Source organism: Tubulanus polymorphus, chromosome 2 (assembly GCF_964204645.1).
Source record: "Tubulanus polymorphus chromosome 2, tnTubPoly1.2, whole genome shotgun sequence".
In the NCBI taxonomy this organism is placed as follows: Eukaryota; Metazoa; Nemertea; class Palaeonemertea; order Tubulaniformes; family Tubulanidae; genus Tubulanus; species Tubulanus polymorphus.
In genome coordinates this window covers 26,415,236-26,438,830 of record NC_134026.1, presented here as the reverse complement: position 1 = coordinate 26,438,830, position 23,595 = coordinate 26,415,236, and the positions used below count along the sequence as shown (strand labels likewise).

At 36.3% G+C, this 23,595-nt stretch overlaps 3 protein-coding genes across 6 annotated transcripts in view; all 3 read left to right on the top strand.

Moving 5' to 3' along the window:
* Window positions 1–4,579, top strand: part of LOC141900402 (phosphatidylinositide phosphatase SAC2-like) — a 78,837-nt gene extending 74,258 nt beyond the window's left edge. For both annotated transcript variants that reach the window (XM_074787284.1, XM_074787283.1), the window contains 5 exons: window positions 1,117–1,185; window positions 1,265–1,338; window positions 1,427–1,582; window positions 1,663–1,753; window positions 1,836–4,579. In XM_074787284.1, the coding sequence (XP_074643385.1) occupies window positions 1,117–1,185; window positions 1,265–1,338; window positions 1,427–1,582; window positions 1,663–1,753; window positions 1,836–3,171 (1,726 nt within the window). In that variant the 3' untranslated portion in view covers window positions 3,172–4,579. The remainder of the gene's footprint in view (window positions 1–1,116; window positions 1,186–1,264; window positions 1,339–1,426; window positions 1,583–1,662; window positions 1,754–1,835) is intronic.
* Window positions 4,580–6,828: 2,249 nt separating this feature from the next.
* On the top strand, window positions 6,829–14,782 carry LOC141900411 (myosin regulatory light chain, smooth muscle-like). Of its 3 annotated transcripts, none has more exons than XM_074787300.1 (8): window positions 6,829–6,968; window positions 9,958–9,976; window positions 10,908–11,012; window positions 12,925–13,000; window positions 13,093–13,194; window positions 13,285–13,363; window positions 13,462–13,510; window positions 13,609–14,782. In XM_074787300.1, the coding sequence occupies exons 2-8, from the start codon at window positions 9,965–9,967 to the stop codon at window positions 13,702–13,704; spliced, it is 519 nt and encodes a 172-aa protein (XP_074643401.1). In that variant the 5' UTR covers window positions 6,829–6,968; window positions 9,958–9,964; the 3' UTR covers window positions 13,705–14,782. The 3 variants fall into 3 exon arrangements, with proteins under 3 accessions (XP_074643401.1, XP_074643400.1, XP_074643402.1); XM_074787299.1 differs by lacking the exon at window positions 10,908–11,012 and adding an exon at window positions 10,643–10,750; XM_074787301.1 differs by lacking the exon at window positions 10,908–11,012 and adding an exon at window positions 11,076–11,135 and having other exon boundaries at window positions 6,834–6,968.
* An 878-nt stretch (window positions 14,783–15,660) lies between these two features.
* LOC141900403 (DNA-directed RNA polymerase II subunit RPB2) lies at window positions 15,661–23,267 on the top strand. The gene is made up of 18 exons (XM_074787286.1): window positions 15,661–15,792; window positions 16,190–16,428; window positions 16,519–16,631; window positions 16,820–17,076; window positions 17,165–17,451; window positions 17,528–17,724; window positions 17,814–17,933; window positions 18,038–18,224; window positions 18,307–18,450; window positions 18,544–18,683; window positions 18,764–18,875; window positions 18,955–19,308; window positions 19,394–19,562; window positions 19,712–19,903; window positions 19,993–20,333; window positions 20,680–21,062; window positions 21,439–21,634; window positions 21,747–23,267. The coding sequence occupies exons 1-18, from the start codon at window positions 15,774–15,776 to the stop codon at window positions 21,840–21,842; spliced, it is 3,546 nt and encodes a 1,181-aa protein (XP_074643387.1). The 5' UTR covers window positions 15,661–15,773; the 3' UTR covers window positions 21,843–23,267.
* Window positions 23,268–23,595: the final 328 nt, after the last annotated feature.

Below are 23,595 nucleotides of genomic sequence, written 5' to 3'. Positions count from 1 at the left end.
GAAACAGCTACAAAAATGCTGGAATCAGTGTTTGAGTACTGGATGAAGTGATTGTATTGGTTGCGCTATGGGAGCAATTCACTATGGTTACGCAAGTAAAACATCCAATACTCTAACACGTTCAATATTGATTACCAATCTACCAGAAATTGATTTCTGATTGATTACGGATTTATTTGATTTTACCAATACCTGTGAGGTAGTTAGCTAACTGATGGATATTAAAAGGCATACCTCACTTCATAAACACTTTCATAGGTAGAGGGCAGATTTGTTCTAGGGTTGTGATACTGACGGCAGTTTCACCTTCACAACCAAACCACTGAAATATTCATAAAATGCTGCATTATGTTAGTTTATTTAGCATGAATTGTGTATTGAATTGGTGTATTAAATACATATAACCAGTAAGTTAATATTAATTTATGCCAATTGCCATGTAACATTGGCTGTATTTATTCTGAAGTTGCTCTGTTTCAATCTATGAATATGTAACACATCCTTTTCTTGCGTCAATCAAAATCAATCAACCAGTTTTTTTCCTTACATCTCCAGCTCCCTTTGTTAGTGAATGAAAAGTATAGGCATGATTGGCCAGTCAGAGGAATTACGTAAAATTCCATGCTTATGAATGGCTTTAGCATACCCGTATTAACCTGTTTGTTGAATTGTATGAATAACTTGTGGTTAGTAAATAAATTTTCCATGATCTACCAGTTCAGAAGCCCAATGATATCGAAGTTCCGTAAAAATGTGATACTGCAGCTTTTTTCGAATCAACTATTGGTTTATTGTTTCAGTTTTATGAATTTGGTTAAAAATTTTTATCAATATTGGGTTACATTATGGGAATATTGGAATTTCCACTACTGGTGTTTGTCTATTTTCAAAGGGTTGTCTTTTTGTGTGTGTTGTTTGGGTTGGATTTGCTATTCATTTTATATAGCTCAACACTTTTTAGAAAACAGTTATTTCAGAAAATCCTGATGGTTCATCAAAAAATATGGCCGGCATTCAGTACATATATATTTCATTAAATTCCCAAGATTACCTGAAACCTATTACAATGAATCATGTATGTCATATCTATTTCATGCTTATTCACTGTTTTACTAGTTCTGGCGACCCACAACAAGACATGGACACCGTATTACTGCTTACTCAGATAGCTTACTATATCATCAGGTAATAGAACATATTCACTTATCAGTTTGTCAATCTCATTGAGAACTACTGAATCTAAAATTGTGTAATTATAACATAGTTACGATGACGAAATGGAGAAAATTGCCATCTGCCAAAGAATCAACCTTGAAGATATAGTAAAAATTGAAATAGGTAAATTCATCACTCTGTGTGTATTGTCATGTGTACACACTCCTGATTGAAATCATACTTTAACAAACGGCAATGTATTTTGTTGTAGGACTGGAGCCTGCTGTATTTAAGTCAAAGTTTTACTGTATGCGAATTCACTATCGATGTAATGGACAATCAGGATACTTTCATACATTCAGAGCTACTAATTCTCGTCTATTCAATAACATACTGATCATCATAAAGAATCAGGAGGAAGCTAAAGGTACCTGGTATATTGTTAGGCCTCCACTTGAAAACAAAATTGAAAGTTCTATGCTTGCATATGTATATATAATGTTGTAGAATCCCTAAGAGCTATTTGTGAATCATTTGCTGCTGCTCAGAAATTGATGGGTTTAGATTTGATAATCTCTGACACAAAACAGTTAGATAGGTGAGATTTATACTTAACTCATAAAGTTTGATCCCTATTGTAAAATATATGCATTTAAAAAATATCTTTATTTCACTCTCAGGAAAAAGAGCAAGCCTCATCCACAAGGAATGAATATAGTGCCAGAATTGTCAGTATCATCATGGCCGACTAAGTTCAATATTTCACGCGAGTCTTCCTCCAATGATCTCCAAGCAGTGGAAGCTCAAAGTATTGCATCGGATATAGAGACTAAATCGGAAACATCAGTGACTAGTTCTAGTAGTAGCAATCCTTTGAGTAACATGCAGAAAAAACTGGCCAATTTCAATCCAATGCGTAAAGTTAATCTCGGTCTGCCAACAACTGGTAATTTCCGTTTTTTCGGCCGCAAGGAAAAACCACGAATGCAGCCAGTTCTACTTAATGAAAAAGAAGCCGATGAAAACCTTAGTGATAATTCCGATTTGTATTCTGATATGAGCGAGGATGAGGATAATTTGTTGAAAGAATATGAGCAAACTGAAGCGCATCGAAGAGCTTCAATGGGAGGTGGCGCATTTGTACAGGGTTCACCTCCAGCACATGGTGAAGTGGTTCTTCAAAGCTGTGGTTTGTTAGCCACCGAGAATCAGTCATACGGTGTAGGGGATATTGATGAAACTGATCAGCGATCAATGGATTCTGAACTTCAATTTGTGGACAATCATCTCTCTTCAGCTGTTAAGATGAGGAAGCAACGTTTAAGGGATGACATGCGACGTCATTCACAAGAAATGATCATGTATGCTGAAGCTATCGGTAAAGACATGGCTTCTGATTTGTCAGCCGACATTCTCGATGAACGTGATGAACTGCTCTTACGTCAAAACGAACAAAAAGAAAATTCTGAAGCTGCACCAGAAAATCCATGCCAAGTAATATTTGATGTGAGTGAAACGTCAACTACAGATGAAATCTCTGAAGTCCCTGAAATACAAAATTCTGAAGAATCAAAGGAAAACCTCCAACCACCGGCAGCAGATGCAATAATGACAACATCATCGCAATCATGGAATGATACGCAATTTGAAGCAAACAGAAAGGGTTCTGATGACAATCATCAAAATAAACGTAAACTTTTACATACGAATATGAAAATTTCATTGAGTGATGGTTCAATTTCATATCGAGCTGATAGTGGCGAAGTAATTATTAACTCAGGTGAAGCGAAACTGGAAGTAAATCCATTGTCAAAATTGCGTACGCGTATGGCTAACATTCAGTTACCAAACTTTCAGTCACAACGACTACGACGCCAGGCCCAGATAGCCGAGGAGCTGGAAATGATCAAACAACAAAAACTACTTGGAAATCCTTGTCATAGTAGAATTATCCATATCAATGAGCAATATGTAGCTGGATTGAAAGGGGATCGTTCAGAACTGTTATTTCTATGAAGAAAATTCAGAACTTGTGTGTCTATTTTGCTGAAGTAAAATCCTGTTGTGAAGTCTATGCATATAAAATTGAAACTTTTATGGCATTTCAGAATTTCGATGTGAAATTGGGGTTTCATAAGCAAAATTGGAGTGATTAGAATTATTCTCATTTCTTTCTCTTTCATCTTTTTGTCACTAAGCTGGCAAAGAGCATTGGCATGGTTAAAATTTATTCACTAAAATAGGTTGTTTTAAAGGGATATTAGTGATCCGTAATGTAACTGTTTTTAGTGATAAGTGCATATTTAGTAAATGTTGAACTATGTGAAAAACTCAATGCTACTACACTTAGGTTGATATATGGCAGATTAACTCATCTGACGATATGGCAGTCAAGATTTGTTTACTTTTCTGGATACCAAAAAGCAAACAAAAAGTATTTTAGATCTTCTAAGAACTTTTCTTTATGTATTTATATCTACATATATATGTATGAATTAGATTTGTATTATAGTTTTTGTCCAGTTTATGTTCTTTTCAATGGAACCTTTTTCCATTGGTGTACTGCTTCACTTAACCAACAATTTCGTCGAAATAGTTTTGCTTGAAATCATTTGGTTATCAAAAATATGTATTTGTTTTTTTTAAGGATGCGATAATTATGTTGCATAATCATTGCTCTGTTTTAAAATGATTTTCTCTTAACTCATGAAGAAATTATTACTAGTATTTTTTAATGAGAGAATAATTATAAAAATAAAAAGATTTACTCTCATTCCTTATACATATACCGGTACAATATGGCCAGTTGGCAATCTTTTAAGGGTTGGGATGTCATGATATGTCATTTCTATGTCCATAGGTCTATTCTAACATTCCGTTTTAATCAAAACATCCAAAGCATGTACAGTAACATTCTACTGATATTCCCAGAAGGAGTATCGACTGGATTACAAAATATCACTGTTATATGTAATCTACTAGAATGGTTTATTCTTTATCTGCATCAACGTTTTTTTACTTATAAACTATTAAAATGAATCATTTCTATCAAATTCACTTGCCAGTTTAAATGCTTCTTCTATTGCGTTAATAGCATTTGCATTTGATTCTACTTATATATGCCCTGTGTAAGTGCATTTATTGTGATACTCTGATGTGATTTAAAAAAATAAATTTGAATTGAGTGAAATACTTTTTAAGTGTATATCAATTCCTGCAATACAGCCGATTTTTGTGATTTATAGGTCTAAAAGCTTTACCACATTTAATTATTGCTAATTTATGTTTAGATTCACTTGCCAAAAAGCTATAGGCACAATTTCAGTAATTTCAATCGCTTTAGGTATTACACGTTTTAGAAACTGAGGGAGGCGGTATGGTAATAAAAATCGGAATTGTTGTCGTTGATCTAGTAAATGTGATATTTTATTATAGAATTAAATTGTTATATGATAGACACGCAAGTGTTTTGTTTTCATTGGTTCATTGTAGAATTCATTGCGTTCCACGCCTCATTTGATCCTGTTCACTGATCGACGTCCGGCACAGCCACTTTTTGGTATGCTGACTGATCCCAACCAAGTAGAAAATAATTCCACGCAATACGCCGTAAAAATGTGTTTAATTTTTGCGCGGCGAAAAAAAAACGAAAATTACTGTGCAAAAGCGAGCGCGAATACGGAAGCCCGTTTTTGTTTTTGCGCTGCACTAAAGAAACGAAACGATGTGTGTACTAATTCTGTATGGCGTAGTATTATCAAACATGGAAATGATTTATTCGTTTTCGAAATGTCTAATTGTGAGCACACAGAAATTCCGATAGACCACTGTACGATGCTGCCACTTAATCCAGTAGAGAACTAAGCTGAAAATAGACCGATACACCCCTTTACTTATCTGCTCCTGCTGCTGCTGCGCATGCGCGTATTGTTTCTATTGAATTCACATTAATTAGTAACGGCGTGATACCACGTAACCCAGGAGTTCACCCCGAACAAGAAATCACCCTAGATAACTAAGAAAACTCCAAAGAATTATAAATGATATCTTCTTGATTTTTCACTTGTGAATGATAATCTTGTTTTTCAATGAAATGGAATTAACATGCGTAGGCTAATCTTCATTAATTCTGAAACGAAATACGTAGATGTCTCCTTGAGTCCTGGTAATTAAAAAGGTACAGGGAACACGGATTATGTATACTATTCAACATAACCATTGATAAAATTCTATATCCGTGTTGTGAATCCCACTAATAATGAAAAAAAATGATCAGTCCGTAAATGTTTCCTTAAGCTAGCAGTTTATTCGATGTTTAGACTATGTCGTAATAGTCATCTTCATTCTCAGGGATTCTCAACACGGCATATATTCAACACTTTTCTAGGATATTCAGAATTCACACCCTATAGACGTACGTATGTTACAATATGTTTTATCACGAAAACAGCTTATCCACCATGTCGTCAGTGATGCTGTTTCATTTATTATCGAGCCGATTATTCACAACAGAACACGAGAGGACCTAGGATAGATATGGACAGCTCAATTCGCGGACATAGACGACGGGAAATTCCCATTATGGAATTGGGGAAATAATTGCTCTTCGCACTCGACAAATAGATCCCAACTCAGTATACAATTGCAGTCCCTTTTCACATGTCGTATAGTTGTTTCATCATCAACAAAACTATAAATCTCCCCTAAGTACCGTACGTACTGACGTTATATTGGTCCGGCCTTTCGTAGCCGAATGTTTTCGAACGCAACAACCACGACGTAGCTGCAAATGCATCACTTTTTGCGGGTACGGGATCCGGTTAGTCCTCCTTCGAAATTACAAAAAAAATTATAAATGTTCGTGCACATTTAAGATGCAAGGTCAATTATTGGTCCAGCCATGGCTGGAGCTATACCAGACCGGTCGTTAGGTCAACTGTACCAGTAACAACCGTGTCCACTTCTACTTCCGGCATCAAATACACAATACTTTGGTTTTTACCAAATATAGTTTCTCAAGCAAAAGAACAATAATACACCATGTCAATAGCATCTACGAGAAAGCAAAGATCCGATAATTATCATCTATGTTTATTTTATTTCGATCATTTGGTACTGATTCATTCAAGGTATTTTCGCTCTACAAATTTCCGAAATTAAGAAAAATTGTATCTTGTATCGGAGATCACATCATCCTATTATTATCTCACGCTTCAAGGTTCAAGCATATTTTTGTTCACTCCTTTCGTCGGTACTCCGAGGTCGCTGCTTCACTGTGGCATGTCTATAGAGAGAGATACATATATATATAATTAGAAATCGAACATTATGCGCAGAAAAACGTCAATTTAAACGACCTCAGTCATTTTCCTATCGCATCATAATATGAAAACCATGAATAGTTCCGCTATGTCCAAAATATTTCCAAAATGATAAGTTGTAAATTAGGATTCCATCGTCATTCTTTTTATGAGAGGTTTTTGCTTAGAACAAATAAATAAACATATAATATTTCTATTTTGGAAATAAGATATTACACAATACGTATAGATTGATATATAGCGCGAAAGTAGTAGCCTACGGAATAGCAGACTATTGCATCGAAGAAACCTATCTAACCAATGTTTCTTCATTCCTGAGCTAGCTCGCTTCTCCTTAGATATATTAGGAATAGGTGTGTACCACGTGATGTCTAATGGCATATATAAAGTAGAGGCAATGCTCAATGCTCTTCGCTAGCAGCCAGAGAGTTTGTTGCGCACCACCTTGGAGTTTAGTTTTTGAGTAGAAAGGCCTGCAACCACACCCTAAAGGTAAGCTTCTCATTTTCTTTTATCATTGGATTTATTCAGCAAATATATAAGATTCCATTGCGAATTATTCAAACTTTCATTCGATATAATGGCCTGAACATATTCATTTTCAAACTCGCTTTACAAAAAGTTTCATTAAAAATCCATTGGTAACTTATGATTTCTCATATGATTCTTATATACACTAAATGATCGAAACAAATCTTGCGAGTACACATTAAAAAGAATAAAATCCTGCCACAACCGAAAACCTGATTAATGGAGGTAATTGTCTTAAAAACAAGAAAACATGAATTTGATAGTAGTAAAATTGTTTTGCCACTTTGCAGTTTTGGAAACAAAGTTATGTTACATTATTCTTATTACAACCTCTTAATTCGGAGACTTCAATTAGCTAACTAAATGAGGCTAGTTATATTAGGAAAATATTAGGAAAATTACATTCTTATTCCACCATTAAATTTATCTTCTCATCACGTGACTATGATATTCAAAATGGCGACCACCCATGTCCAAAGATAAGATTCCTGAATAGAATTGCTGCTAAGCATATCTTAACTTAGTTTTATAAAATGTTTTTTAGAATACCCGGTAATCTAAGATAATATTTCAACTCCAATTGATTGTATGTGATATGTCTGTGTGGTTTTCAAAGTCAATCGTAAAAGAAAATCTCGAATTCTTTAAACGTGGTAATAGAGATCTTGCGCGGCAAAAATAGCAATTTCACACTAAATTCTAAGAATAAGAGATTGTGATTTTTTACGAATATAAATTCTTTTGAAAAAGAACTCAAAAAGCATACATTATAAAATTTCTTAAGATATGAATACAGATCCACGAATAAAAGTTTAAAAAGATGGTTGAATATATTGAAACATTTAAAATGACGTAATCACATTGAAAACTCTTTAGTTCGCAATACGTATGTTAGCAGTGGTGTCTGGCAGTTCATTCATGGTAGTTTCATTGTAAAAAGTATATGATAACATGTTTCTATAGTGGTGGTTATATTGGAGTTGGTACACTGGCGGCATTCCTGGATGCACCATAGACACCTGAAGAACACAAAGCTATCCTTTAATGGTTTCTAAATTTATGTCTATCTCCCTCGTTCCCCAGGAGCTCAGGTGTAAGGTTACATGCGGCTGCTATTTTTCTCGCGGAAGCGGGTCAGGCCGATTCACTCTAATTTTAGCGCAGCATTCTTCCGCCGCCAAGAAACTTTTTACTTCTGTAGATATAAAACATGTTATATATTTATACATTATAGAATAGGTCTGAAACGAGCATTATGCTGTAATGCTGATATAATAATGGGATTATCATTTATTCATATACCACATAATTAATTTTTTCTGAGTTCTTAATATACTAATCATTTTCTATAATTTAATCATTTATATTGAGATTGAAATTTGAAATTTTATTTTCATTTCAAAAAAATGAATCTCTTGATCTACACCTCCCTGTTCATTTGTAGATAACGTTTATGTTTTGATTGTTTTGATTTTATGTTTCGATGTATCATTTGAAATTCATTTTTGTAATCGACTTTATTTGTTCGTCGGTCCAGCATTTTCTTCATAAATCTTTTTTGAATCCTGCATCCGGAAGGCACGTTTTCTATCATGGTATAACTAAAAACAAGATTTATTTCATAACAGAATATCATCATTCAAGAATTCTCAAACATTAGAAGGCAGCTATAGTCTTAGAGTATATTCAAATATCAGTTACCATGATAACTATATTTGTATTTACTTAATATCATGATATTAACAATTTGGTATATGTATATATACATTTACCAGCTGTTGCGTAGATGTGACTCAAGCAGTTATAGACGAATCAACCATGCAAACATGTCGGCTAACATGCATTTACATATTTTGATATTGATATGGATGATGACGAGTCAAACGAAACTATTTTCTGAATTACTATTTTTTCTTAATGAATATTTTTTATTATTATTTCATTTATTAAGTATCAGCATGTATCCGATGATATATATGATAAGTTGATTAAAACGTAAAATATTTAAAAAGAAAATCGTTGTTCCCCGTTCGCTTCCTTCTTTTTTTCATTCTTACGTATCTAGGTGATTAAAATAAGCAATCGGTATCTGCCTTATGTTAATTAACGGAAAAAAATATTACGTATCGACATACGAGTTCAGAAAGTACCTCGTGACTCACCATGCAGGTGTAGTGTAGGCATGTACTTCTTGCACCAAAGATTATCTTACTAATATACCAACTGATTTCATACTAAGAAAAATCTTCCGAATGCAATGGGTAAATTTTCGATTCCCTAAAATGGATGCAGCTCAAACAAGCGTATTTTGAAGACCAGGAATTGACAAGAAATGTTCTGAAATACATATAAGATTCATTTTGGAGATACATTACGTATAATCTATTTAAAAAAATAATCTCTAGGGAAAGAGTAATTTATAAAACGTAGATACAAGATAAAACTTTGGCTAGACGTGGTAAGGCAAGACTTGTAAGATATTGCTGACTCTTGATACGTATCAGTAAGTTAATTAGATAAATACATACCAAGTCTGTCTACAACTTCTCCAAGTAATGCCATCTGTTCAGTAACGTCCAGGTATATCTATCTCTGTAAAGCTGAAGGTACTTCATTCTAACTATAAATATTACGTGTTCATCGCTGTAACCCCTTACAAGATCTGTATATACTTCTTAAGACGAACGTTATGCGTTCCTTCTGGGAAGTTTCTCATGTAGATATATACATACCTTCAGTGGTATAGCAACGTAAACTATATCCACCGCGAACGCATACCTTCGTACACCATTACCCAAATCCATCTATATTTGTACATTTATTCATTGAGCTTTAACATCAACCTTACTGTGAAAATATTCAATTTTTTCAACGGAAATTAGATTTAATTTTGCTAACTTACCGTTAAAAGATACCGACCTAATAATCAGTATTTTCTTCTGTTCTTCAGATTCAAGATGGCAGAAGAGGTATGTATTACAAACGCGTCTTTTCCATGGACTCCGTGGATTATGATTAAGTCTTTTAATGGATATCAATTTCAACGGATGTTACTGAATAGAAAATTCAATGTAGAACCATCGTCTTTATGTTTTTATCATGTCTTAAAGTTTCAGTGAGTAAGATGTATCCTACATATATATTGTACATCGTGTATATATTGCTTTGTTCAGGACTTTTTGGTTTTGGTTATAGAACCGAATGCATTTCAAATCAATATACCGGATAATACAATTGAATAAACTGAATAGACTGAACTTAGCAAATCAAATGATTGCCTCCCTTCCTCTATAGTTACGCTTCAAACCCAGGGTGTGAACTCCAAACCCCACGCCAAGAAAGCTTTGCACCAACGTACAAGAACTTTACAACGAATTAAATGCCCTCATTATTTTAACAATACCAATTTGGCATGATTTCCGTTACCCCACATTTTAGAGGTAAGTTTCGGTGAATCATTCTGAAATATTCACTACCATACTGATCTCGTACTAATCGATATGCTTCGAGCAATATAAGAGGGTATTACCTCTGAAATAATCAAAACTGGATATAGTAAGTTCGAATTTATGGCGGGCTTTGTAAGATGGTCTCACTTGAACAGTTCCCGTAATGTTTGTAATGTGAATTTACAGGCAGCTAAAAAAGCCAAAGAGGGTGGAGAGAAGAAAGCGAGAACTCAACGCAGTACTTCAAATGTTTATAGCAAATTTACCCCAAATCAAATGCAAGAACTTAAAGAGGTGAAATTAGTGTCATAGGTAGTCCCGCTGGCCTCTAGTGTGTGACCTCTAGGTGTGTGACCTTTATAGGTGTGTGAGCAGTAGACTACTCAGTGTGTGCCCCATAGGGGATGCTTCGCCTTAACCGTCACCACGCTTGACTCGTTTGTAATTTCAGGCCGCCAAAAAAGCGAAGGAAGGTGGAGGCGAAAAAAGAGCCCATAGGGCCACTTCTAACGTTTTTGCCCTGTTCCCCCAGCATCAGATTCAAGAATTCAAAGAGGTATAGATGGTAACATCTATGTAAATGCATGAATCTAGACGTAGAATGTTCCTTGTTTTTCAGAGAAAGAGTCGCAATGTCACGGCCATGTTTCCTCCACATCAGATCCAGGAGTTGAAAGAGGTTCGGTAGAGCATGGTGTGCCCTAGGGGATGGCCCTCTATTAATGCATGTTGTGGACCTGTATTCTTATACGTAGGATGTGGCTTCCGCGTCGAGCAAGGCCTCAATCGAATCGTTATCGTTGAAAATAATGGGGGTGGGTGGATGAGCAGCTCTGACCATATTGGTTACAAAGAGGAGAATGAAAATTCAGCCATTTTTAAGCATAGTAGTTCACGCAGCGTTAAACTGCTGGATATTAACTAAAAAACGGCAATATTCGGAATAGATTGCTTTACCCCTGCTTTTATGGCAAGAGTCCTTCCTAGACACAATTCCATTCAGTGCCAAATATATTCCGATTTTTACCAATGCACCTTTTCTTTTTGTCCTTGCACTTATTCATTTCCAGAATTATATATATAGAAAATTGAATATGAGATTTGAAAAGTTCCCTAATCTTCTCCAATCCTGTTTGTTTTATGTTTGGTTTGGTTCTAATCCTAGAAGTCCATGTAAAAAATTCCGATCTGACCGGTTCAATTATTCCTACCTTTACCTTATTTCTATCAGTGAAAAGATTTTTGTCATTCTTTCTTATGATTTCATCTTACGAATTTCTTTCGTTTGTGGATTATGCATATACACATATTATGTAAACATCATTATCTATTACAATACAGATATAGTACCACAACTCTTGTGCTCCAATGGCAGGAACGAAACAATATCTTTTTGTTAACATCATATTATGAAACGCTAGTTAGGAGAATATGGCAAAGCTGCAATGCTGCTCTTGTTTAGACATGATTATACTGTAACTAAGTACGATATACTGAGTCGTAAGCAAACAATTGCGATTTACTTACCATAAAGATTAAACATAAATAGAAAACACTCTTTATAGTAGATATTTGATGATGAAAATAATGATCCTGTATCAATTATCAATTGACATTTCTTTTATTTGCTTCCGCTTATATTCTTGTGTTTTCAATGTTTATTTCTATTGTTTCTGTTAACATTATCCGGATAAATTATTTTTTCATTTATACAAAATAATTTTGCCAAAAGTGGGCCCTGGCCGGAACTGTCCTATTTTGCCATATCAGCTTCAAGTATGGGTAATCGAAACTTCAGGGTTAAATCTTAGAATATTACGTATTCAAAATACCTGCTCATTTATCCGAAACTTTTTAATGAGTTCAAATCAAAACCTTACAATTTCTGTTATTCAAGCCCAATTAGTTTGGAAATGAAAAGCTTCATGCGTCAGCTTGAGTTTTACAATTTTGAGGTTATGATTCGAATTTTCAATACACTGTATGTTGCGTAAACTTATATATTTCTATAAAATATATGTCATTATTCGTATCGTGTGTCGTGTCCTCATATCTTCATTTCAATTCACATATGAAGTTAATCATATTTTGGCTGATCAATCCATAGCATCATATATTCAAAACCCAGCTTCGATAGGAAAAGAAACGCCTCATCTTGCTCTCATGGTTTTCTGTTTACAACTTGTTTTAATATGTTCAGATAAAGATTCGATTTTCAGGAAATATATACAGTGATATTTTTATGAATGTCCAATGATATGATAGAATATATCGTTCTAACATTAGAGCTTAATATCATATCTCTCTTCAGTCCTAGGCGCAATCGCTTATAGATGAGATACTAAAAATAATTAATGATACATATCATATCATATTAGATTATATCATAAATCCGAAAGAAATACAACGGTGAAGATCATACAAATAAAATAATGTGTATATGAGTATTCGAACTTGTTCGGTTTTAGGCATTTACAATGATTGATCAAAATAGAGATGGATTTATCGATATTGAAGATCTCAAAGATATGTATGCCTCCCTGGGTAAGTCATACCGACTATAATGATTAAGTTTTCAAAATCTGATATGGAAATCGTAGTGAGAAAAAGTTTTTAATTTATCGTTTATCAAATAGGTCGTGAACCGAAGGATGATGAACTGAAGGCTATGCTGAAGGAAGCTCCAGACAAACTCAACTTCACTGCTTTCCTCACACTGTTCGGTGAAAAACTGCACGGTATGTATAATTGATGCATTTTCAGTCGCTGGATAGGATAGCTCATCAATTTACTTTTTCTGTCAACTTCAATTCGGATGACTCTTTCAGGAACGGATTCTGAGGAAACGATGAGAAATGCATTCAGAATGTTTGACGAAGAACAAAAAGGATATTTGGAAGAAGAATAGTAAGTAATCATTTATTCTGATGAGGCTTTCATATTCTCCACCTATGTATACAGAAATATGAATATTCTGGGACATAACGTTTTGTTTTGTTTTACAGTATCAAAGAACTTTTGACTACTATGGGTGATAACTTCACGAAAGAGGAAGTGAGTAATTGATCAGTTATTAAGCCAGGTGGTTCTTCGCATTGGAGAATCAGAAAGTATCTATCGCGGGTTCAAAAATAACCTGTTCTTATTTATAGATTAAACAAACGTGGAAAGAAGCACCGATCGATGGTGGACATTTCGATTACAATAGTTTCGTAACAGTCATCAAGCGCGGTAAAGAAGATGAGTAAATCAACGATCTTGACGTCATACCTTTGCTACTCCAACGTGTGCCACGTGACTTCGGATGCTGCCGGGTACCTGCTGATCATCCGAGTAAATATAGGTGGCGTTAAAATCATCACACGGGACATTTATTTCTGCGCGCAGTTAAATTTTGTTCAAAATCAATGCGAACTATAAAAAATTTGATACAATGTATTCCATCGATAATCTAGGAGAGTAAGATCTATCCAAAATGATTATTTAAGTCATACTTTGGCTGCATCCATCGTAAAGGTACCTTTAAAAATATGGATCCATAAATGATGCCTCAACGTTTATTTTACCGACTTCTGTTTGCTCCATTTATTTTTTACATTAAACTTGTTTTTGTTTTCGACCTAACACCAAGAAGTAACAAATCTGTTTGGCCAAAGAGAGACTGCATTCCAAAATTCTCTAACACGAATAAACATCGGGAACTTTAAAGAGGAAAATACAGGTATGGCACAAGTTGAGAGGCTAAGGACAAGGGTGTGTGCGCACAAACTCGTCAGGGAAGAGGGCGGGAGAGCAGAAACATCACTCAAAACCCCTCCTAACTGCTTTTATTATCTAGGTCTTAAAAGTTAATTCAAAATCCAACTCAAAAAGTGTCGTGTCCCTTAGCCTCTCAATTGAAGGTTTCTGTTGTGTAGTTTCCTGATTTGATCTCGAAACAAGTTCATAAACGTAACGAGACCAAAGTGCATCATCGATTCTCTGAAGTTGTTAAGCTTGCGTATGTTCCATCAACGCATTTCCCCCGTACAAATCTGTTGGCCAAGCAGACTTGCGTACACCGGTGTTGGATTTCTTGTTGCCATATACGGTACCATCAATATGGCGTCGCTCTGGAGGAAACCACCAGAACTAAAAGTGAAGAGAAGAACGATTGCTCCGCTCTCTGCAGAGAGTACTCTGACCTGTCTTGTCAATAAAGATGTAATGCTTTTCTTATCAATTCGTCTAGAACTAGGTGGACAAGTACTTGTTGGCCTATTGCATGACAGTGAATATTTGGATTGTTTCAACGTTTTCTAATAAAATTTTGCTGTGCACGAGCAATATACAAGTGTCTATTTTTATCGACTGTTATCTGAGGCTAAAATTAGTTGATGGGTGGAGGTGTCTGTATGGTTGAGCAGTTCTATGTTGCAGTGGTGTGTGGATTCCCTGTATACCTCTCGGGAATGTGTTTATTCAACTTCTCTCTGAATACTTATCCCCTCGTTTAATTCACAGAGAGATATTATGATAACAGGCAGCCGTTTCTACATTTAGTCACACTGATACACAGTTCTGATCAAATTCATATAAAAACAACTGGTAAATGCGATTGATTGCGAGGAAATCTATTACTTTTATTTACAAATAACACATGTTAAAATATAGCTATAGCGGTAGGCCTGCTTATTGCAGTGGGATGAAATGAGAAGTTAATCTACCACACATAGGAGGACTTAAAACGCATGAATAAAACCAGATTTCGTATTTAAAAAATTCGGAATTCGGACAATGCGATGGACCAAAAGTAGAATGCCACGTCATCCCCGGTGTCAGGATACTAAGACGTTGTGATCAAGGTCTCCGTCGTCGAAGCCACGAGAACACGGCTCCGTCGGCGTTCACAACCCAACCGCATCGATAATTGGGGCCTATTCTGCTAGTAACAAGAAAGCCCGAATTGCTAACATTGCGTTTGCCGTTGAGTTATTGCAAGAACTATTATTTGAAAGATCAAGAAACAAAAATTTTCATGGCGGACTTAGCCGACGCCAAAACCTATTCCACCGAGAGCCACCCACTAAATGTGTAAACCATCCCTATGAATTAGATGTTCTCGGAGCCACCCGTTATTTCATATGCGCACAACACCGGCAGCCAGTCTAATATTCAGTTCGAAGTTTCAAGGTGGCGTTATTGTTACTTCCGCTTTGTCTACAATGGCGGACAAAGCGCAGCTTTAATTACTCCATCCGTATCGCCAAATCGTCGATCATCTCATTCTATAACTTCTTACTCAAGAGAGAAAAGTGTAAAGCTACAACCAGACACGATGTTTGAAATGGAGGAAGGTCAGTTAATTTACTGCTACCTCCGAAATGGCTACAATTATTGATTTAATTACGTCCTCTCCAGACTCCCTTCTCCCGGACTGGGGCTCTATCTACTATTAATTCCTACACCATTGATCCTAATTTTATTATGAAGCATTTATCTGCATTAATCTCTATATAATACGCCATCTTTCCAATACGCAAGAAAGAAGTTGCAGCCATAGCGGCATAGTGAGTCGGCCTCTAATCGATTTTTGAATGACAAGTTACCACCAAAAAATAATTGATTAAAGTAGTGTTTTTGTACCGTTATGGTTAAGCTATCGTTCCTTCAACCTATTCATCCCATGATACGTACATTCAACCTTCAGTAGTATTCCTCTTGAACTGAATTGTTATCATGCCGTTTTCATAGATATCCAGTATGGGGGCGAAACCCAGGATGAAGAGGATGATGAGATTACCCCTGATTTGTGGCAGGAAGCTTGTTGGATTGTTATCAGCGCTTACTTCGACGAGAAAGGTCTCGTTAGACAACAGTTGGATTCATTCGATGAATTTATTCAAATGTCAGTGCAACGAATTGTTGAAGACTCTCCCCCGATTGATCTTCAAGCTGAAGCCCAACATACATCTGGAATTGTCGAAGTTCCAGTAAGTTATCTTTTCGATTGGATTGCTGGTCTCGTATTTTTGTTTTATAGATAATGATGACGTATATGCTTATTTCATTGTGTATTTCAGCCACGTTACTTATTGAAATTCGAACAAATTTATCTTTCAAAACCGACGCATTGGGAAAAAGATGGTGCCCCTAGCCCTATGATGCCTAATGAGGCTAGACTACGAAACTTAACGTAAGCACAGAGCATAAATCTTATTTTAGTTTGATAGGTGTTACATGCATCCGGCAACGTGGACCTTGCGCAGTCCTCATTTTCCTTTCATCTACCCGGTATCAACAAATTGTAAAAATCTTATTTTAAGTTTGTTTTACATGCGGTATTTAAAAAAAATTCAATGAACATTTTGTTCTATATTTCAGGTATTCAGCTCCGCTTTATGTAGACATTACTAAAACTGTGATCAAAGAACATGAAGACCCCGTTGAAACTCATCATGAAAAAACATTTATCGGAAAAATTCCTATCATGTTGCGCTCTACATACTGTTTGTTAAATGGATTAACTGATCGTGATTTGACTGAGTTAAACGAATGTCCTCTTGATCCCGGTGGATATTTCATCATAAATGGATCTGAAAAAGTACTCATTGCGCAGGAAAAGATGGCTACAAATACAGGTGAGTTGATGAATATCTTCTTTGAATGAACTGCTAGATATTTTTTATAACTTGAACATTACCACGTTTTCATATGTTTTGTTCACAGTGTATGTATTCCAGCAGAAAGATTCGAAGTATGCGTACAAAACCGAAATTCGATCCTGTTTAGAGCATTCGTCGCGTCCAACCAGTACCCTGTGGGTGAATTTAATGGCCCGCGGTGGACAGGGTGCGAAGAAGAGCGCCATAGGTCAAAGAATCATTACCATTTTACCGTATATTCGTCAAGAGATACCTGTGATAATTGTATTCAGAGCACTGGGTTTCGTGTCAGACAGAGATATCCTAGAGCATATTATTTATGATTTTGATGATCCAGAAATGATGGAATTTGTAAGTATATTTACAGACATTTTGGTAATACTCACTCTGATAGCACTTACGAATTTGAAATTTTTCGCTATTTTAGGTTAAGCCATCTATTGATGAAGCATTTGTCATACAAGAGCAGAATGTAGCGTTGAACTTTATTGGGTCTCGTGGAGCGAAACCTGGTGTTACTAAAGAGAAACGTATTAAATACGCACGGGAAATTCTACAAAAGGAAATGTTACCTCACGTTGGTGTTTCAGATTTCTGTGAAACGAAAAAGGCTTATTTCTTAGGGTAATTATTTGGTCAGTCAAACATTATATTTTGTTATGCACTATTGTGTCTGTTCTGATATATTCAGTATTTATCTATGATAATTGCAGGTATATGGTTCATCGGTTGTTATTGGCAGCTCTTGGACGTCGAGAAGTGGATGACAGGGATCATTATGGAAATAAACGTTTGGATCTTGCTGGTCCGTTGTTAGCTTTTCTGTTTAGAGGGTTAGTACTATTTATAGTTTAGTTAGTACTTGTATACTGATGAATGAACATTACCAAATTTACGTCATCACAATAGATAAACATACTTAACAATTGATTTTCAGACTGTTCCGTAACTTGAATAAAGAGATTCGAATGTACGCTCAAAAGTTCATCGATCGAGGCAAGGATTTCAATCTTGAGTTGGCAATCAAAACACGCATTATCACAGATGGTTTAAAGTATTCACTAGCTACTGGAAACTGGGGAGATCAGAAAAAAGCCCATCAAGCTCGTGCTGGAGTATCACAGGTAAATTCAACAGCGTTCTGTGTTCATTCTGCGTATATCGTAGCTGATTAACCGATGTTTCTCTTATTTCGTTCTTCGGTAGGTGTTGAATAGATTGACATTTGTGTCGACGTTGTCTCATTTACGTCGTCTCAACTCACCGATTGGGCGTGATGGAAAGCTAGCTCGTCCACGTCAGTTACACAATACACTATGGGGTATGATATGCCCTGCTGAGACTCCTGAGGTAAGATTCACTTGATTTGTAGAAAAACTAATCTTTAACAGTTCGAAATATGGCCAGCAGTGTACGATGTTTATTCTTTATTTTGTACCTTAGGGTCAAGCTGTAGGTCTAGTGAAGAACCTGGCATTGATGGCATACATTTCTGTCGGTTCTCAACCCAGTCCCATTTTGGAGTTCTTGGAAGAATGGAGTATGGAAAATCTTGAAGAGATCGCTCCATCTGCTATTGCCGAGTAAGTGATCCATGAAACCAAGGTCACTTCAAATGATTATCTATTGTGTCCATTGATATGTAATATCTGGTGTTTTTTAGTGCCACAAAAATATTTGTTAATGGTTGCTGGGTGGGCATTCATAGAGATCCTGAACAGCTTATGAACACATTGAAAAAACTGAGGAGACAAATGGATATCATTGTGTCTGAGGTAAGTAGCATATTGCTTATATGCTGGGAATATAGAAATGCTAAATATGTGTGGTTTATGGGATGATTATGTTTTTCAGGTGTCAATGATACGTGATATCAGAGATCGTGAAATTCGTATTTACACCGACGCTGGGCGAATTTGTCGCCCGCTGCTGATCGTAGAAAATCAGAAATTACTGCTGAAAAAAAGTCATATCGATCTCCTGAAAGATAAAGAATACAATAACTACAGCTGGCAGGATTTAGTAGCCAGCGGTGTGGTAGAATATATCGACACGATGGAAGAAGAAACAGTCATGTTGGGTATGACACCCGATGATTTACAAGAGAAGGGATTGGGTTACTGTTCCACTTATACTCATTGCGAAATTCATCCGTCAATGATTCTGGGAGTTTGCGCTTCTATCATTCCATTTCCCGATCATAACCAGGTATGCAGGATTCTGCTGTTTCCCTGCACTTTTACACCATATGAGCACGTATAGTTATTTAAGTAATCTGTGATTTTTGTTACAGTCACCTCGTAATACGTATCAAAGTGCTATGGGTAAACAGGCTATGGGTGTGTACATCACTAACTTCCATGTGAGAATGGATACTCTTGGTCACGTGCTGTGGTATCCTCAGAAACCTCTCACAACCACACGTGCTATGGAATATCTTCGTTTCAGAGAGTTACCCGCCGGTAAGTTATTAAACTCGGGATCCAGTTCCAGAATGCCGAGTTACGATTTAATCTTAACTCAAGAGATAACTCAAACTCACAATATTTTGGATCCAGGTTCTTGATTTATCTATACTGGGTCTATATTTATTGAATGTTCATTCTTGCAGGTATCAACACTATTGTTGCGATTGCCTCTTATACCGGTTATAATCAGGAGGATTCCGTTATCCTAAACGAATCGGCAGTTGATCGCGGATTCTTCAGATCAGTATTCTATCGTTCGTACAAAGATTCCGAATCGAAGCGTGGTCTCGATCAAGAAGAAATATTTGAGAAACCCACAAGGGATAAAGTCGAGTGTAAGTTCGAATACTGACGATGACGCCGAAAATGTGTTATCTCCCATACAACGCTGCTGCTTAAAATGATAAACTTCCTCTATTTTCAGCCATGCGTCCGGCTTGCTACGACAAGATCGAAGACGACGGTATAATTTCACCCGGAATACGAGTATCGGGTGATGATGTTTTGATCGGTAAAACGTTAAGTATTCCGGACAATGAGGACGACCTTGAAGCGACGACGAAACGTTTCCACAAGCGTGATGCGAGCGTATTCATGCGTCGTAGTGAGTACGGAATCGTCGATCAAGTGATGGTCACTATAAACCACGACGGATACAAATTCTGTAAGATTCGTATTCGAACGACTAAGATACCTCAGATCGGGGATAAGTTTGCTTCTCGTCACGGTCAGAAGGGAACATGTGGAATCAGATACAGGCAGGAGGTGCGTGCTATGTATTAATCAGAATTGGTTGCAGGGTGGCCACTGTAAATCAGTGAATAATCAGTGAATTTTGTTTTTTTTTTAAAGTAAAAAATCAGGAAAAAGATGGAGAAATTTTTGTGGCATATTTAGGTTGCGCATATTTTCAAACAGTTTCCCTCTATGTCTTATATGTAAATGACTGTGTTAATTGATTGAATTCTTAGCAGATCAAGTCAGGGAAAATAACGTGCATGTCAGGAAATAGCCAACGAAAAAAGCCAATCTCGAGTGAAAGTGGTCACCCCGAGTTGAAAATTAGAATGATCCCTAGTTTGTCATTGGTTGTTGATTTATTGTATTTTAGGACATGCCATTTACTTGCGAAGGTATCACGCCTGATGTTATCATCAACCCGCACGCTGTTCCCAGTCGTATGACGATCGGTCATTTAATCGAGTGTCTTCAGGGAAAAGTCTCCGCGAACAAGGGTGAAATAGGTGACGCTACGCCGTTCAATGACGCGGTCAATGTACAGAAAGTCTCGAATCTTCTCGCTGAGTACGGTTATCATCTGCGAGGAAACGAAGTTCTCTTCAACGGATTCAGCGGCCGAAAAATGAACTCGCAAATCTTCCTGGGACCTACGTATTACCAACGTTTGAAGCATATGGTGGATGATAAGATTCATTCGCGAGCGCGGGGACCTGTTCAAATACTAAACAGACAGCCTATGGAAGGTCGTTCAAGGTGAGAAGTTTACTTGAATTTTGACTTGGTTTGCGACATGGTACATGGCATTTGTAGCAAGTGTGCTAATTATTGGAAAAAAATTTGTTAAGGCCCTGAATATGTCAAGGTACATGAAAATTAATAACCTATGGACAAATCACTTATGTTATGGGTGATTTGTCCCATAGGTTATCAAACTATGTTATTCATGTACCTGAACATCCCCAGAAATGATATTGGCAATTACCGGTACGAAGTCTATCATGGAAACGATTCTCTAAAAAGTTCTAATTGTTCCCCACCAAATGTGCTTACATTTGCTTAAGCTTTACTGATACAAACCATACTCAAAACATAGCTTTCATTTCAATGATATCTGTACTGTTTATGATAGGGATGGTGGATTACGTTTCGGTGAAATGGAACGTGATTGTCAGATCGCTCACGGCGCTGCACAGTTTTTACGCGAGAGATTGTTCGAAGTATCCGATCCGTATCGGGTTCACGTGTGTAACATATGCGGATTAATCGCGATCGCTAATCTAAGAAACCACACGTTTGAATGCAGAGGATGTAAAAACAAAACACAGGTGAGAGAGTTAATCATTTAAATGTTTATTGGAATGGAGTAAAACAAGTTCTTCTGTAACCTCTAAATCAATTGGGATATATCATTCATAGATTGTCTCCTCTTCATTACAGATCTCCCAACTAAGGATTCCGTATGCTTGCAAGTTGCTGTTCCAAGAACTGATGTCGATGAGTATTGCACCGCGTATGATGGTTACCAGCTCGTAGTGAGACATTAGATTACTGTTACCATAATTACTGAGCGATCATTCTCGGGATATTATCAATCATGCGATAAATGACTGTTGATGGACTAATTTGAACATTAAAGGATAAACGAATGGATTTCTTGGTGAACTTATCTTTATTTTGCCACATTATGGTTTGTTTTGTGTACATATATCGGTTGACTGTTGTGTGTTGTATTTCATGCTAGTTATTTGTTCACATTAACACAGCCACCAAGGTATTTTAGAATCAATTATTGATTGTTTTCATTCGGTATATTTAGGATCATATTTTTAGTGAGAAATATATTTATTCATCTGACCAAATACTGATCTACGCTTTACAGCTGACATCTAGTTTAGAAGGAGTAAATGTAAAAATAACCCACATCACAGAACCATTTGCCTGAATACGTGCTTGGAAATACTGATTTAAAATCTGTTTATCTCGCTTCTCTGCAGGGAATAATATAGAGAGTGATTCTATTCTTAACTGCTGCTGTTCTGCTGTTCTCTTAACAACGTTTCAGTTGAGAATTTGAAATGCTATTTTGCCATAACAAATGAAACAAACAATGTTTGTAATCTACTGACTAAATCTAGGACAGTACTCATGATGATTCCCCTCAGTGAGTTATCGGTCAGTGTGCAATGATGAATGCGTATACGTACATATATTATTTTGTAGCATCAGTGCCTTTATTCGCTGTATCCAGACATAGCACTTGTTTGCTGTGATGTGTCAGTTGTCTGCAACTCTCGATTAGTATGCTCTGTATGTCACCACTTTTGGGAAATCAACGAACCATTATTATAGGAGTGAATGGCGTAAATGTTCTATCATAATATTGATTCAGTTGCCGGATCATGGATGTCTTTAAATAAAAAAAGATGTCCGCAATTCTACCCCGGGTTCCTGACTAAACAAGTGTTGCGTGTGTATATTCAGTCGTGATTGATAGAAGTTATTTGTCAGTGTCTTGCATCGAAAAATTGGCTGATGTTGAATTTTCAGTATCATGCTACGAAATAAGTTACCGGTCCGAAGCTCTGCGTAGAATTCATTGTTAGAGATGAATACAATGAAGTGTTAGTTCCTTATCTGTTCAGTCATTACTGATGAGAGCTGGTCAGAAATACATGTATAGCATTGACAATATACAGCTTATGGCGGACGTGCGTACATACACAATTTATCAATTTCAAAGTTCCCCTAGAGGTACAGAGATCGGGCAAACATTGAAATCATTGTCTATGTATTTATTCATAAACATATGTACCGGAACTTTTTGTATGGCAGAGTATTCTATTTTTTCATTCAAATTTTTGGCACGAATTCAACTTCGAACGCGATATTATCTTGTATGTGTTCATTGTAAATATATATATAAGGCATTTTGCTAATAAACCAGCCCGTATTTATATTGTACTCGAAAGTTGCTGTATGCTGTTTTATCTCATTAGTTTTAGTTAGTATATGTTTTATTCTTGTCTGGAGACCATTTTTACAGTCATTAACTGCTCTAAAGGAACATATATTAAGACGTTATAATTGACACATGTAAATGAACACATGTTGGCGCTTGAAAAGTTCTTCGAATGTTAATGTTCTTCCAGACATTTTGTGACTCGCGACACTGTAGAAGGAAGGTTAGCCGTATGTATTGATTAGCTGGAACAGCTGTAACTGTAAGGACAGTTGAATAGCAGACACCACTGCAGACTAGACTTCCAGCCAATCTGCATGCGATCGT